This window comes from Chionomys nivalis, chromosome 22 (genome assembly GCF_950005125.1).
Source record: "Chionomys nivalis chromosome 22, mChiNiv1.1, whole genome shotgun sequence".
Classification (NCBI taxonomy): domain Eukaryota; kingdom Metazoa; phylum Chordata; class Mammalia; order Rodentia; family Cricetidae; genus Chionomys; species Chionomys nivalis.
Genome location: NC_080107.1, coordinates 42024613 through 42038510, shown reverse-complemented (window position 1 = coordinate 42038510; position 13898 = coordinate 42024613). Strand labels below are relative to the sequence as shown.

The window sequence follows — 13898 nt, the reverse complement described above, 5'->3', positions numbered from 1 at the left end:
GAAGGAAACGTGAGAGGTGGAGGTCACCCAGAGAACTAGGTTCGAGTTTCATAGCCCTGCTCTGCTGGCCTGCCAGGAGAACTGTCCACTTGGCAGCTGCCCCAGCTGGGCTGGCCAGGAAGCTGGGGTAGTGGGAGGTTCGCTCCTGCCCCAGTTGTAGGCGGAGACTTTGAGTTAGCAGCAAGGGAGTGGGTGGCCTGTTCAGCTAGACCCAGATGCAGCTTGGGTAAGAAGGGAGGGGTGGTGTCCTGACAGCCCCTTCACCGGCAGGGTTGGGACAGGCTGCTGGCTAGCTGGGACCTCCCTCTGCCTCTGGTTGAAGGGACCATGGACTAGACGGGAAGACCGTGGGTAACCGGGTTGCAGGAGAGAGCTCCCATATGGGAGGGTTCTGCAGAGTGCCTTCCCCGTTTACACCCCCTTCTACCCTGTTGCAGCCTTCAAAAAAGGCCCTGTCTCTGAGACCTCAGGCCTGTGACTGAGCTCTTATTCCACGTGTCCCCTGCCCTGATTCTTGGGAAGCTGAGGGCGGGAGCTGCAGGGGCCAGAGGGCAGGTTCATGAAACAGATGTTTTGAAGCAGGAGGAGCAGTCTGGGGGCCTGGCGGCCCCATCCCCCAACCCTGCTGTGACTGGCTGGGAGGGAACAGCACGTGGCAGATCCCCAGGCTAGCAGTATTGGTACTGGGCAGAGTCTGGAGAGGAAGGAGGTGCTTCTGGCAGGTGTGTGGTGCCTGGTGCAGTATCTTAAGGAGGAGGCACTACCTGGTCCTGCAGAGCCTCGACTGGGTCCATATTCTGCTGACTTGCCCTTGCTAGGACCCTCTCCGGAGCTTCTGGAGAACTAAGAACATTCAAGACTAAGGTACGTATAGACTCACGCCAAGGGGAATGCCTTGTCTCATCCACGGAAGCCACAGAGACTGGCAGCTGTCGCTGCAGGCATGGGGATGACCTGAGAGACTGTAAGCCAAGGACAGCTCCTGCCTGCAAATGCAAATCCACCCACTCTCCACTCCCAAGGCCTCTCAGCATAGCCTCCTGGGCCCTACCTTTGGAGTGGGGTGCTGAGTGGGCGGCTTGACTCTGACCTGCTCTGTCTCCTGCTGTGCCCAGTGAGGGCTCAGGAGTGCAAACAGGTGGAATATGGGGCCACAGTGGGTCCAAGTCCCCAGACTGGGGTAGGGGCAGGGAATCGGGGGAACTCTTGGCTTTTGGATCACAGTGCCCTTTGCTCAGTGCGGCTGATCAGAGGCCTGTGACCTTGGCCACCCTAGGAAGCCTGTCAGCCGCCTCAGTCTCTTTCTCTGAACTAGAGGTAAGAGTTGCTGGTGGCCTCTGATCGTTCCGTAGCAGTGAGCTGATGTCTACACCTGATGGGGGAAGTTAACTGGCCTCGTGGTAACAGGCACAGTTCTAAGGACCCAGCACTCCGGGTCATAACCAAAGCCTTTGTTTTTCCTGCTGATCCCAGGAAAGAGCACAGGAAACCCCTTGGAGACATCCTTCCTTCCCTGTGCTGGGCGGGATCCACTCCTTGGGAGACACCCTGGGTACCGCTATTCCTGGTACACTTTTATCACTACATGTTGGTGGATAGGGAGATGGGGGTGTCCTGGAGGAGGGTCTCTTGATGAGCCCTTAAGGGTAACTGGAAGAACTGTGGATGGGACAGAGAGAAGTGAGGTCTCTTAAGCCAGTGTCTGAGCTCCATCTGAAATCCAGATTCCTGGAGGGGATTGTGTGTCTAGACACCACGGCCTCCATTGGCTTCTGCTGGGAGCCATTGAAGGAGCAATAGCTTATGTGGGGTTGAGTGGGGACTGTCCTGAGGGATTGTACTAGGGCCCTGTCTGGGTCTACTACCAGCTCCTGCTTGGGGCTATTGCCCCTTGCCTCCTCCACATGGCCACCCACTTCAGCCTGGCTCTCCCTGTGTGCAGGTGATCTCACACATTTCTATCAACGCAGTCACGGCTCCGCTGGGCCCGCAGTCTTTCTTCTCAAGTCTAGTCCAGCAGCCCTAGGGCCTTTCTCTAGCTCAGACCAGGACAGGGCCCTCAACACTTGTAGGAAACTCAGACTCACCAGGCCCTGGGTGTTCTCACCTCTGTATCATGCTGTCCGGGTGCCCAGTGCTCCTGTGAGGACATCAGTGCCCCTCTGAGGGCACTTTATTATGCCTAGCCCACACAATGTAAAGGAATATTCCATATCAGTCCTCACGTGCCTGGCCTCTCTGGATACTGCTCTTCCTTAGGCCTCATTTTGGTGCCACTTCTCTGACACCCACACCCTACCCAGAGCTGTCTGCCCTGAGCCCAGCTAGAGCCTGCTGGGTATCGAGCATTGAGACATCAGTGCTGAATGGGTGAGTGAGTGAGTGAATGGGTGAGTGAATGAATGAGTGAATGAGTAAGTGAATGAGTGAGTGAATGGGTGAATGAATGAGTGTGAATGAATGAGTGAGTGAGTGCATTAGTGAATGGGTGAGTGGATGAGTGAGTGCATGAAAGGGTGAATGAGTGAGTGCATTAGTGAATGGGTGAGTGAATGACTAAATATATGGGTGAGTGAATGAATGAATGACTGAGTGAGTATATACCACGGGGAAGCAGCAGAAAGAAGGCCAAGTATGGGAGCTCCAGGTACATGGACGTGCACATAGTCCAACCCCTACAGTGTCTGCACTGCACCCCATCCGGCCTGACTCTCTTGTTGGCTTCCTAAGGTACAGAAGCATTAAGTCCCCATGGCTTCACTGAGCCGAGCCCTACGCGTGGCTGCCACCTGTCCTCAAGGGAGATCTGTTCGGAACCTGGGGCTGCAGCCCCTAGCCAGGGATGCCCGGTCCACTACTGAGAAGAATGTTCCATACCAGCGGACCCTGAAGGAGGAGGCACAAGGTTCCTCAGTGGTGACCCAAGGACCAAGCCAGCCCCTGCCTAGCTCGGCCGATGTTGTGGTCATTGGCGGGGGTAGCTTGGGCTGCCAGACCCTGTACCACTTGGCCAAACTGGGTGTAGGCCGAGCAGTGCTGCTGGAGAGAGAGCGACTAACCTCCGGGACCACTTGGCACACAGCAGGTGGGAGCCTGGGTGCTGGCGGGTAGGCGGGACACAGCTGGGGTGAGTCTGGGAGGGGCCGCAGAGTTGGGGTGGCAGGCCAGCCAGACTCTCTTCTCCGCAGAGCTGTGCCAGGGAGAGCGTAGGCACTGCCTGTGGCCCTCTGGGTGGGGGTGAAGCTGGGCCCAGGCAGCTGTCTGTACGGAGAACAGGAGCCCCTCCCACAGAGAAAGGCACCAGGTAGAGGCGTGCCTGCTGGGGAACAGCTGGACCTGCTTGGCAGGGGCTGCATTTTCTGTGGAACTTTCCCACTGACCCTGTGACAACTGAGCACCCACAGTGCATGGCCTCAACCCTTTAAACCAGTGGCATGCTGGTGCACAGCTGCTCAATTGGTGTGGTAACACTTGTACCTCGGCTGCTGTCAAGAGGCCACTGCTCTGAGCTCTCAGCCCATCTCCCAAGGCCAGGTCCAGCTGGACTGTCACCTCTGTCCGTCCACGTCACAGCGGCCTTGTTTCTGGCATATACAGCCCTGCTGTTGAAAGCCGTAGTCTTAGGAAAACTGGGTTATCTGGGTCCAGTCAGTTTTCCTTTCTTTCTTTCTTTCTTTCTTTCTTTCTTTCTTTCTTTCTTTCTTTCTTTCTTTCTTTCTTCCTCTCTCTCTCTTTTCTTCCTTTCTTCCTTCTTTTTTCTTTTTATTGATATTTATTGTGCTCTGTATTTTTCTCTGCTCCCCTCCCTGCCTCTCCCCTCCCCTTCAACCCTCTCCCATGGTCCCCATGCTCCCAGTTTACTCAGGAGATCTTGTCTTTTTCTACTTCCTTCCAGTCAGTTTTCTGGCTCACATTCACCTGCTCTGTGACTTTGAACTCAACTATTTGCTGCCTGTAAAGTTGACCTGTAACCTCTCAAAGTCAGGTTTGGTAGCTTAGGCCTATCATGTCCATTCTTGGGAGCAAGAGACAGGAAGAATTCAAGGTCATTCTTGGCTACATAGCAAGTTTGAGGCTAGCCCTAGGCTTCTCAGGAGCTGCTGAGGACTCTTGAGGTCACCCTAGGCTAGACTCTGCACCAGGCCTGGCACGCAGATGGCACTTGTTAATGGGAGGCCTTGATACTGTCGCTTGGAGCTGCCCCAGAATAGCCCTAACCTCCAGCTGTGTCAGGCTCCGTCCTACTCAGCCTCCCTGGGCTCCTCGTTGTTGCCCATTATTTGGCTGGCAGAAGTGGGTGTGATGCCGCCCTGCAGGGGACTGACGGTGCCCTTTTCTGGGTCAGGCTTATTGTGGCAGCTGCGGCCCAGCGACGTGGAGGTAGAGCTTCTGGCCCACACACGGCAAGTGGTGAGCCGTGATCTGGAGGAGGAGACTGGGATGCATACAGGCTGGATCCAGAACGGTGGCCTCTTCATTGCCTCCAACCGGCAGCGCCTGGATGAGTACAAGAGGCTCATGTCGGTGGGTATGCTCCTAGGGGGAGTGTGCCTTTTGGGAGCTCACATGGATGCTGTGTTCTTTGTGAGGGGTACAGCAAGGGGGAGGAGGCCCCAGTAGTGAGTGCATGCGACAATCCCTTAGCACTGGAGACAAGGGCCTGCAGATCTGGGTTCAAACCCTACACTGCTCTTTGCTGGCTGGGCTACCTGGGTGGAGAGGTGTGACCTGGGGAGTGAGTGTGGGGGAAGGGGCTCAGCGGATAGAATGCTTGCTTAGTGTGCACACCCACAACTCTGAATAAAATGATGGGGTGGCTCACCTGCTCTCAGATCTTGAATTTAGAGCCATGCAGAGTTACTGAGTTTTACCTATGAGGTAATCCGAAGCCTGGGATAGGGCTGCATGCTTCTTACCTCAGCAGAAAGACCGGGAGTTTAAGGTCATCCTTGGCTATATCATTTGTGACCAGCCTGGGCTACATGAGACCCTGTCTCAAAAAGAAAAATATTCTTAGAGAGTCTCATCACCTGTCAGATGGAGCCCTGTTAAATAGGTCATCACCTCCTTTTGATTGGCTGCCGTCGGTTAGTTAAATATGGGGCATGGTCTGTTGACAGTGCCACCAAGGGGAGATCTTGTTGGTGTTTCTTGGGGAGGAAACTCGGAAACCTAATTCTCAAACCTGAAATATGAGACTGAGGGTCATTTTAATTTTATTATGTCACACCAAGCAATTTGTAGCTTGCCTTGTTCTTGTCTAAGCTCTTAATCAACTGCCCTAATTTCTTTTAGCCCATTTCTGGGAGTAGATGTTCAGTCTCTCCAACCCGTCACAAAGCTGCTCTCCAGCAGATATGAGAGCCAATGGGATGTAGCTTCAGACCCTGCCTGTACCGGCTCCACCCCTTCACCCTCCTGCTGGAGCAGACCCAAAGGGTGTTCTGGTCATGGAGACCTGCTCAGACTTCTAGAAGCAGCAGGTTGGGGCCCCAGGTTGCATGAGTGGCCTAAAGACCTGCTTTTCATGAGCTCAGGTATTTTCTTCTGCGTCCCTCTAGTTAGGCAAGGCCTATGGGGTAGAGTCCCATGTGCTGAGCCCAGCGGAGACCAAGGATCTGTATCCACTGATGAATGTGGACGACCTCTATGGGACTCTGTATGTGCCAAAGGACGGTACCATGGACCCTGCTGGCACCTGCACCACCCTCACCAGGGCAGCAGTGTCTCGAGGAGCTCAGGTATCCATCACTACCAATTCTGGGTCTTTGCTTTGAACCCACTCCCTTTCCCTCCAAATCCCGAGACCTGGAACAGGCTCCATCCTTGGCCTGGTCTGTGGTCCTGGGCTTGTTGGAACCTCTCAGCCTTGGGGTCCATTCTGTCCAGACATCTGCATTCCCACCCCCTTCACTCAAGGATCCCACTTGGTCACAGGAAATCTCTGGATCCATTCTTACCATTTTGTCTTCATTGACCCCAAACTACACTTGTGGTAGAGAAACTCAAAATGATGACGGGGGATATGCTCACTGGATGTAAGTATTTGATGCACAGCTTGAGGGCTTTGCTTGTACTTCCAGCGTTCATGTGATAGGTAACTAACCTCAGCCCTGGGGAGGGTAGTTAGGAAGATCGCTGGGTTTCCTGTCTGACGTCCTACTGGACACAGTGAGCCCCAGGTTCAGCGAGAGGTCCTGTCCCAAGGGAACAAGGCAGAGGGTAATAGAGGAAGACACCCATGTCCTCTGTCCTCTGACCTCCAAATGTGTCTGCATATCCCACAGTGTGATGAAACACACTGATAAAAAATACCTTGGGTAGCCGGGCGGTGGTGGCGCACGCCTTTAATCCCAGCACTCGGGAGGCAGAGGCAGGCGGATCTCTGTGAGTTCGAGACCAGCCTGGTCTACAGAGCTAGTTCCAGGACAGGCTCCAAAAAAACCACAGAGAAACCCTGTCTCGAAAAAAACCAAAAAAAAAAAAAAAAAAAAAAAAACCTTGGGTGAGGAAAGGGTTGACTGGGCTTACAGCTGGGTTATAGCCTATCATTGAGGAGTAAAGGTGGGAACTCAATAGTCTGTCATTGAGGAGTAAAGGTGGGAACTCAATAGTCTATCATTGAGGAGTAAAGGTGGGAACTCAATAGTCTATCATTGAGGAGTAAAGGTGGGAACTCAATAGTCTGTCATTGAGGAGTAAAGGTGGGAACTCAATAGTCTATCATTGAGGAGTAAAGGTGGGAACTCAATAGTCTGTCATTGAGGAGTAAAGGTGGGAACTCAATAGTCTGTCATTGAGGAGTAAAGGTGGGAACTCAATAGTCTGTCATTGAGGAGTAAAGGTGGGAACTCAAGCCGTTATCCTCATCCTATCCCACCGTCAGGAGCAGAGAAGGATGCGCATACCTGTGTTACCTGCTTACTAGCCCAGCTCATGTGGTCCAGACTTAGCCCAGGGAATGGTTCTGCCTACAGTGGGCTGGGTCAATTGATAATCAACACATTTCTCCACAGACACATTTATAGGCCAGTGTGATCTAGATAATTCCTCAGTTAAGATTCTTCCACGGTGGTTCTAGATTATTTCAAGTTGACAGTTAAAACTAACTAGCATAGTGCATGCACCCATGCACATGCATGCACACCCAGACACCACACATGACATATGTATGCATACCCAGACACCACACATAACACACACATACAACACCACATATAACACATGCACACACAACCAGACACCACACATGACACACACACACACAAAGATAAAGAAGCAAAAAAAAGCAGTAAAAATGTCAGGCAGGACTGTGGGCATTTTGGTGTTTTTCTCTTCAAGTGTTTCCATGAAGGCATAAACAGACACATCATTTTATGACTTAAAACCCATAGTGATGTACAAACGTATTTCCATTTCTCAACTGAATCTTACCTACTGAAAAACAGCCAGTTACTCTCTTACTCCGAATGAGGGCCCTCACCCCTCCTACATCTGCACAAGTTTTCCAACCAAGAAAGGACGTGGGTTCTGCTTTCTTGTGATGTGGCTTCCGTTTCTCTGACCAAATGAGGGAAATAGAATTAGCAAGCATCCCTCACAGAAGCAGCATTCCTGGTCCCATCCAGTAGGTCGGGGATGGAGGTCAGGTCTTCAGAAATCACCACATGGCTTTAGGTGCTGTTTTCCCCCCACCTCAGGTCATCGAAAACTGCCCAGTGACTGGCATCCGCACGCGGGTGGATGACTTTGGAGTGCGGCGGGTGGCAGCCGTGGAGACAGAGCATGGCTCCATTCAGACACCCTGCGTGGTCAACTGTGCAGGTGGGATGGTGCTCCTCAGGGTCTCCCCCAGCTCTGGTCCCACCCCTTTCTTGGCTTGGAAGTCAGGACAGGCAGGAATGCTGAGGAACGTCCTGTGCCCACGCGGGTGGCATCTGAGTCTGTTCCATTCTGTTCCCAGGAGTGTGGGCGAGCATCATAGGGCAGATGGCTGGCGTGAAGGTACCACTGGTGGCAATGCACCATGCCTACGTTGTTACTGAGCGCATTGAGGGCATCCAGGTAATCAGCGGTGCCGGGTTCTCTGCAGTGGGAGGGCGGGTGAGGTCAAGGATTTTCCCTAAAACCTACCTAGCTGGGGTGCAGACAAATGACGCGGTCCTCAGGTTTAGGCACCTCTTCTGTGCAAGGGAGACCTCTGGGTGCTGGCAGACTTACATGAGCTGGCACAGTTGGCACAGTGGATTTGATTGTGTGGCCTATCTTGGATGCCAGGGCCTGGTTTCTCTTTGATATCTCATCTGATAGCCAGGGCTTTGTTCAGAGGACGCTGGTTCCTGGCACTCAGTACCTCTCGGAGGGCCTCTGCTGAGGGAAGCCCAGACCTAGTGCGCCTGCAGGCACCTGGAGTTAATAGCCTCCCACTCTCTCCTCTCTTGGTCTATTCTGCTCTGCTTCCTATGCTGGTGGCTGGTGGTTTTCTGACACCTTGTCACTGACCGTCCTGCTTGCCCCGACCAGTCCTCTGAGCTTGTCTCCCCTCCCCCGCATCACTCCTTCTAAACCCACTGCATCCTCCTCCTCTCCTCTTCCTATCCCCTGTATCCCCATGCATCCATCCTTCTTTTTCCATTCCTTTATCCTTATTGACCATTTCATCTATTTATCTTTCCGGTTATTCCCTTCCCTCTCTCCTTTTTGCTACCCCCACTCTTTATTCTTCCTCAAAGTCTTCTTCCATCTCCCCAGCCATTTACCAATCTACTTATCATCCATCCATCCACCCACCCACTCATTTTTCCATCAGTTCTTTTTTTTAACATTTATTTATTTATTGTGTTTACAGTGTTCTGCCTGCATCTTGCCTGCACACCAGAAGAGAGCATCAGATGGTTGTGAGCCACCATGTGGGTGCTGGGAATTGAACTCGAGATCTCTGGAAGAGCAGTCAGTGCTCTTAACCTCTGAGTCATCTTGCTAACCCCCATCCCTTCTTTAACGCCTTCCATCCATTCCCCCACCCATGCTCCATCCCTCCTTCTCTCCATTCACCTTGCCCTCCCTCTATTCTTCCTTTGTCCATCCACTTGCTAATTCTTCTTTACAATGGGAATCTAATCCTCTCTGCAACCAACACTGACTTCATCTTTCTACTCCAGGAGGTGAAACAAAAACAGAAAGGCCCAGTTTTTGCATGAAGAGTAAAGGGGGATCATGCAGACAAGCAAAGGAGAAACCCCCAAAGAAACTGCAAAGGGTTCTGGAAGGGAACCCTCCAGGGGTTCTAGGGCTCTGAGTAGATCCTGTCCCAATGGACCATACTCAACTGACTTCCCTTAGGTCAATCAAATGTGGCTGGACATGGTATGCTTGATGTCTCTAACCAAGATTGGAGGACCAGCTTGATTTTGGGGGGACTACCTGGAGAGGGAGGAAGCCATACCTCATCGGGGCTTTGAGGGTGATGGAGAAGGTTCATCACAAAGGGCATGGCATTTGGTTTTGACTGACAGTTCAGGGAACTGAGCCATGGGCTGTCGGGTGAGGAGAGTGTGAGAGGCCAGACTGCTCTGGTTTATGGACCAGTGATGAGAGTTTTGGATGCCTGGACACCTCCTTTTCTCCATACTAGAAGCCTCACCCCTGGGGCCTGCCTCCTCCACTCTACATGAGTTTAGCTGCCTTCCTGCCTCCAAGGCGCCAAGCCTGGCTGTTTTACAGTGTGAGTGTAGGAGACAGTATGACAAAAGCCTGGGTCTGGTGGGTTTGTGCCACAAACCCAGGGTGACTCCTCCAAACACACAGTAGGTCCTGATTCACAGAGACACCTACTTTGTACTGTATTAGATGAGCAAGAAAGAATAGCCATGCTGACCCATGAAGCTCAGAACTGTGGGGAGAACCACTCCCCAGGTAGCCACCAGGGGTCACTCTCTGACCATGAAGGGATCCAGAAGAGCGATGAAAAGGCGGGCAGAGGATATGTCATAGACCGAGATTGCAGAGAGGGTAGCAACCTCCTGTGCTCCACCACACCTAGTTGGTGCAGTGCAGGGCATGGAATCCAGGATTTCAGACTTGCTGGCAATCACTGTATCAACTGAGCCACATTATCAACCCTTGGTTTCCTTTCCTTCAGCAGGGGCAATAGTTGTGCATGGGGTTGTGCTGAGACAGAGCAAGCGGTGAAGGGAGCAAGGTCTGGCAGGAGCTCATGGAATAGTTGTGGTGATGATGGTGACAGGGGCCTGGAGTCACCTAGCCAGCTGCTGCCTCAGAGGGACTAGGAAGAGCAGGAGCAATCAGGCCAGCTTTCAAGAGGAAGCAGCAGCAGGGTTTGAAACAGCTGGGGAAGAATAAATTGAGGTCAGAAGTTGGGATAAAAATGGGAGTAGGGCCATACTGCCCACGAAGAGTAGGGTGGACTCCTGTATGTAGAGAGAGGTGGAGTTGTTGGGTGTGTGCTGAGCTGAGCACTTGCTGTATCCTCAGAGTTGTAGGGACCCATGGGGAGAGTCGGTACTGAGGTGGGAACTGTCTGGCTGGGACAGGAACGTGGACGTCCCTGGCCACCAGGGGTCTCCACAATCCTGTGCTATAGTGCTCTGGGCGCGTTAGTGCGGGAGGTGGTCCTGGCAGAGCTAATTGGTGCTATTTTAAAGCAGTATTTGGTGACTAAGAGCATCCCTGAGCTTCCAAAAGTGGTCCTTAACTTGGCCGTTTTGATTACCGTTCACTGCTCACAAATGAACAGGGCCGCTGCAAAGGGTTCCTGTCTCTGCCTGTCTCCTTCCCTGCTCGTCTCCAGTGCGGGAGAAGGTGCCACAGGTCTCCCCAGAGCAGGGCATGAGAACCAGGCCCGCTTGACGCCTGGGGCCTCTCTGCTCTGCCTTCCAGAACATGCCCAATGTCCGAGATCATGATGCTTCTGTCTACCTCCGCCTGCAGGGTGATGCCTTGTCTGTGGGTGGTTACGAGGCCAACCCCATCTTTTGGGAGGAGGTAAGACCCACAAGAGTCCCATGGTAGAGAAACAGAGGTGCTTCTGAGGGCTGGCACTCAGGTACACAGAAGCTACGGTGGCTGCCCACCTCAGCATGAGGCGACGCTAAGACTCCAGTGAAGCTTTCAAAGATCCCAGTGTTTGGTCTGCCAGTAGCAAGGGTACAGGTCTCCCCAGGGCCACAGTGGGGTCTCTGGGCTGGAGGAGAGTTCAGGGTATCACACAGCTGTCTCATCCACACGGCCATAAACGATGATTAGATGGCCATTCTGCACCAAATGCCCCTTTATTTCTGAAAAGTGCCGGGGAGACTAAGATAATAGCCCCTGTCTCAAGATGCCTGGAGGTGGGAAGTCCAACAAAAAGCTAAGAGGTAAGTAATGCAATGTGGGTGGTGCCTGCACCCCAAATATAGTTAGCAGCCTGTGAATCATCCATAGATACTGGGGATGAGGTTGTAGATACAGGTGGATAGGATGGCCTGTTGCCCAGGTTGTGTTGGAGACCTAGGAGCAGCTCCAGCTTACCCCACCCCCTCTTGAGAAAGGGTCTCACTGTATAGCTCTGGCTATTCTGGAACTCACTCTGTAGACCAGGCTGGACTTGAACTCTGAGATTCCGCTGCCTCTGCCTTTCGAGTGCTGGGATTAAAGGTGTGTGCCACCATGACTGTCTTAGCTTGCCCTTCTTAAAAGCAGAAGGGAAGCCAAACACAGAGAAACAGTAGGGAGGGCAGGTGCATGGAGGGTCTTGGGGGTTATGGTAGGTAACTGGGAGCCCTGGGAGTCTCCTGCACGGTTTGAGAGACCAGGTTAGAGGTTAGTGCCCAACTGGAGACCACAGGAACAGTCCAGGGAAGCTAGGTGAGGGTGGAACGAGGAAGGAGGGGGCATGGGAGAGCCCACAGGGGAGTCCTGTCATCGTCTCATGTGACCTGGTGAAGTCAGTCACGTGCCCTACCTGCCTCGGGGCTGGAGCTGTGTCAGAGGTGAACCTGGAATGGATGGGCACTTTTCTCATGGCGGATTGACAGATTTAGTCATGCTGCGTTTGCAGGTATCAGACAAATTTGCCTTTGGCCTCTTTGACCTGGACTGGGATGTGTTCACCCAGCACATCGAAGGTGCCATTAACCGTGTCCCTGTGCTGGAGAAGACGGGGATCAAGTCCACTGTCTGTGGCCCTGGTGAGTGGGGATGCTAAGGCCGGAACAGAGGCATCCTTGAGTCCCTCTGGACGACTGCCTTCCTGAGGGTGACCTGCCTCCTGTTACCTGAACTTAGCTTTTCTTTATTTCGTCTCTGGGAGAAAACCCAAGCTAGCAAGGGCAGCAATGTATCCCTGGGCAGGCAGCCCATGAGGCCCCTGAGCCCAGCACTGAGACTCTAGACCCCTTTCATCCCCAGATCACGGGGTTTTCATCTGTAAAATGGGAATATGGTACCCGACGTGGCATTGTGTGAGGCAGAGTGAGCACAGGAAGACGGACCGTCTCTAGCAGTGATCACCTGGTGGGGCACCCAGCTTTGCACCCACCCCAATTCTCAATTCCCTGGTTAAGGTCCCCAACCACTGGCCTCACCCCTTGATTGTGGGTAGCCAGAATGCTGTAGGGTTAGAGATGAGCTGGGCATGGAGTGATTCCTGGCCAGGGGTTCCGAAGCGCCTGTCTCCTCTCTGTTCTCCAGGAGACTAAGAAGAGTGAGTTTAGCTCCCAGGCCCTCTTCCTGTAGGTTATCTACAGAGTAGCCACTGTTCACAGGGCACCCCAGGCTCTGCCCCAGATTGAGGGTGCAGGGCTCCTAGCAGGGGATCCTAGGAAAGAGGCCAGGCTGGAAAGTAGGTTCATGTTGATCGACTCTGATAGTGTGAGATTCAGGCAGCTGCGTCTTGGAGATAAGTGTGGAACAGGCGAGCAGCCCCACACACCTAGGGCTTGCGTACTCACTCTGGCCAAAGTCCACCCTTTTCTTGGGTGAGGATTGCCAACCTGGCAGGGGAGACAGGCTGGGCTGCGGAGGGGAAGGAGCCTCTCTTAGTTACTTTTCTCGTTATTGTGGCAAAATATCCTGACAAGAGAAAGGGCTTCCTTTTGGCTCGCAGTTCAAGGGCACAGCCCATCACGGCAGAGAAGTCCTGGATGGGGAGCTTGGATCAGATGGTCACATTGCATCTGCAGTCAGGAAGCAGAGAGATGAATGCCGGGGCTCAGGCTAGGACAGAGCCTAGGAAATGGTGTCGCCCACTTCCAGCATGGGTCTTCCTGCCTTAGTTAGCCTAAGTCTGCTCCCAGCATGCCTCAAGGCTGACCTAATCTAGATGATTCTACGCAGTTGAGAGGCTAACCTCCTGGATGATTCTCGATCCTGCAAGTTGAAGGTCAGCATTGGCCATCAGAGCCAGAGAGTGCTGGGTTGAGATAAAAACCACACACGGCAGGGTGGAACCGTGGTCTCGGCAGAATCTCAGGGTGTGTTTCTTGCTTTCTACAGGGCAAACGGTCCTCCAGTTCAGGTTCCTTGAGAGTCAAGCTCAGAAAGATGCAGGATAGCCCAAAAGGAGACTGTCTTCAGTTCCACAGACTGAGTAGTAGGCTGGGAGCCTCTGGTTACCAAAGTGTGTGTCCTGGGAGGTAGAAACAGAACACCAGTCAGCAGAGGTGACATGGGACTGAGAAGTCACAGACTGGGGCCAAGCCAGTCACTGACAATGAAGCCTTATGGATGGAAGGGGACATCAGGGAGCCAGGAGGCTAAGGGTCTTCCATGGTACAGGAGAGATGGAGGGTGCTCTAGCCCTCTGTGGAGGCTGGCTCTCACTGTCTGGGCATGCTTGGTGGCTACAAAGCAGCCGACTCAATCTGTGTGCATATGTGTGGCTGACGAGGAAGGCT

General features: G+C 53.0%; 1 protein-coding gene across 1 annotated transcript in view; it reads left to right on the top strand.

Annotated features, from left to right (window-relative positions):
• The first annotated feature begins 280 nt into the window (after positions 1 to 280).
• The window catches only part of Sardh (sarcosine dehydrogenase), a 58707-nt gene continuing 45089 nt past the window's right edge, over positions 281 to 13898 (top strand). The window contains exons 1-8 of the mRNA XM_057755821.1: positions 281 to 864; positions 2731 to 3085; positions 4346 to 4524; positions 5562 to 5741; positions 7701 to 7824; positions 7964 to 8064; positions 10900 to 11004; positions 12062 to 12191. Of these exons, the coding sequence (XP_057611804.1) occupies positions 2752 to 3085; positions 4346 to 4524; positions 5562 to 5741; positions 7701 to 7824; positions 7964 to 8064; positions 10900 to 11004; positions 12062 to 12191 (1153 nt within the window). The 5' untranslated portion in view covers positions 281 to 864; positions 2731 to 2751. The remainder of the gene's footprint in view (positions 865 to 2730; positions 3086 to 4345; positions 4525 to 5561; positions 5742 to 7700; positions 7825 to 7963; positions 8065 to 10899; positions 11005 to 12061; positions 12192 to 13898) is intronic.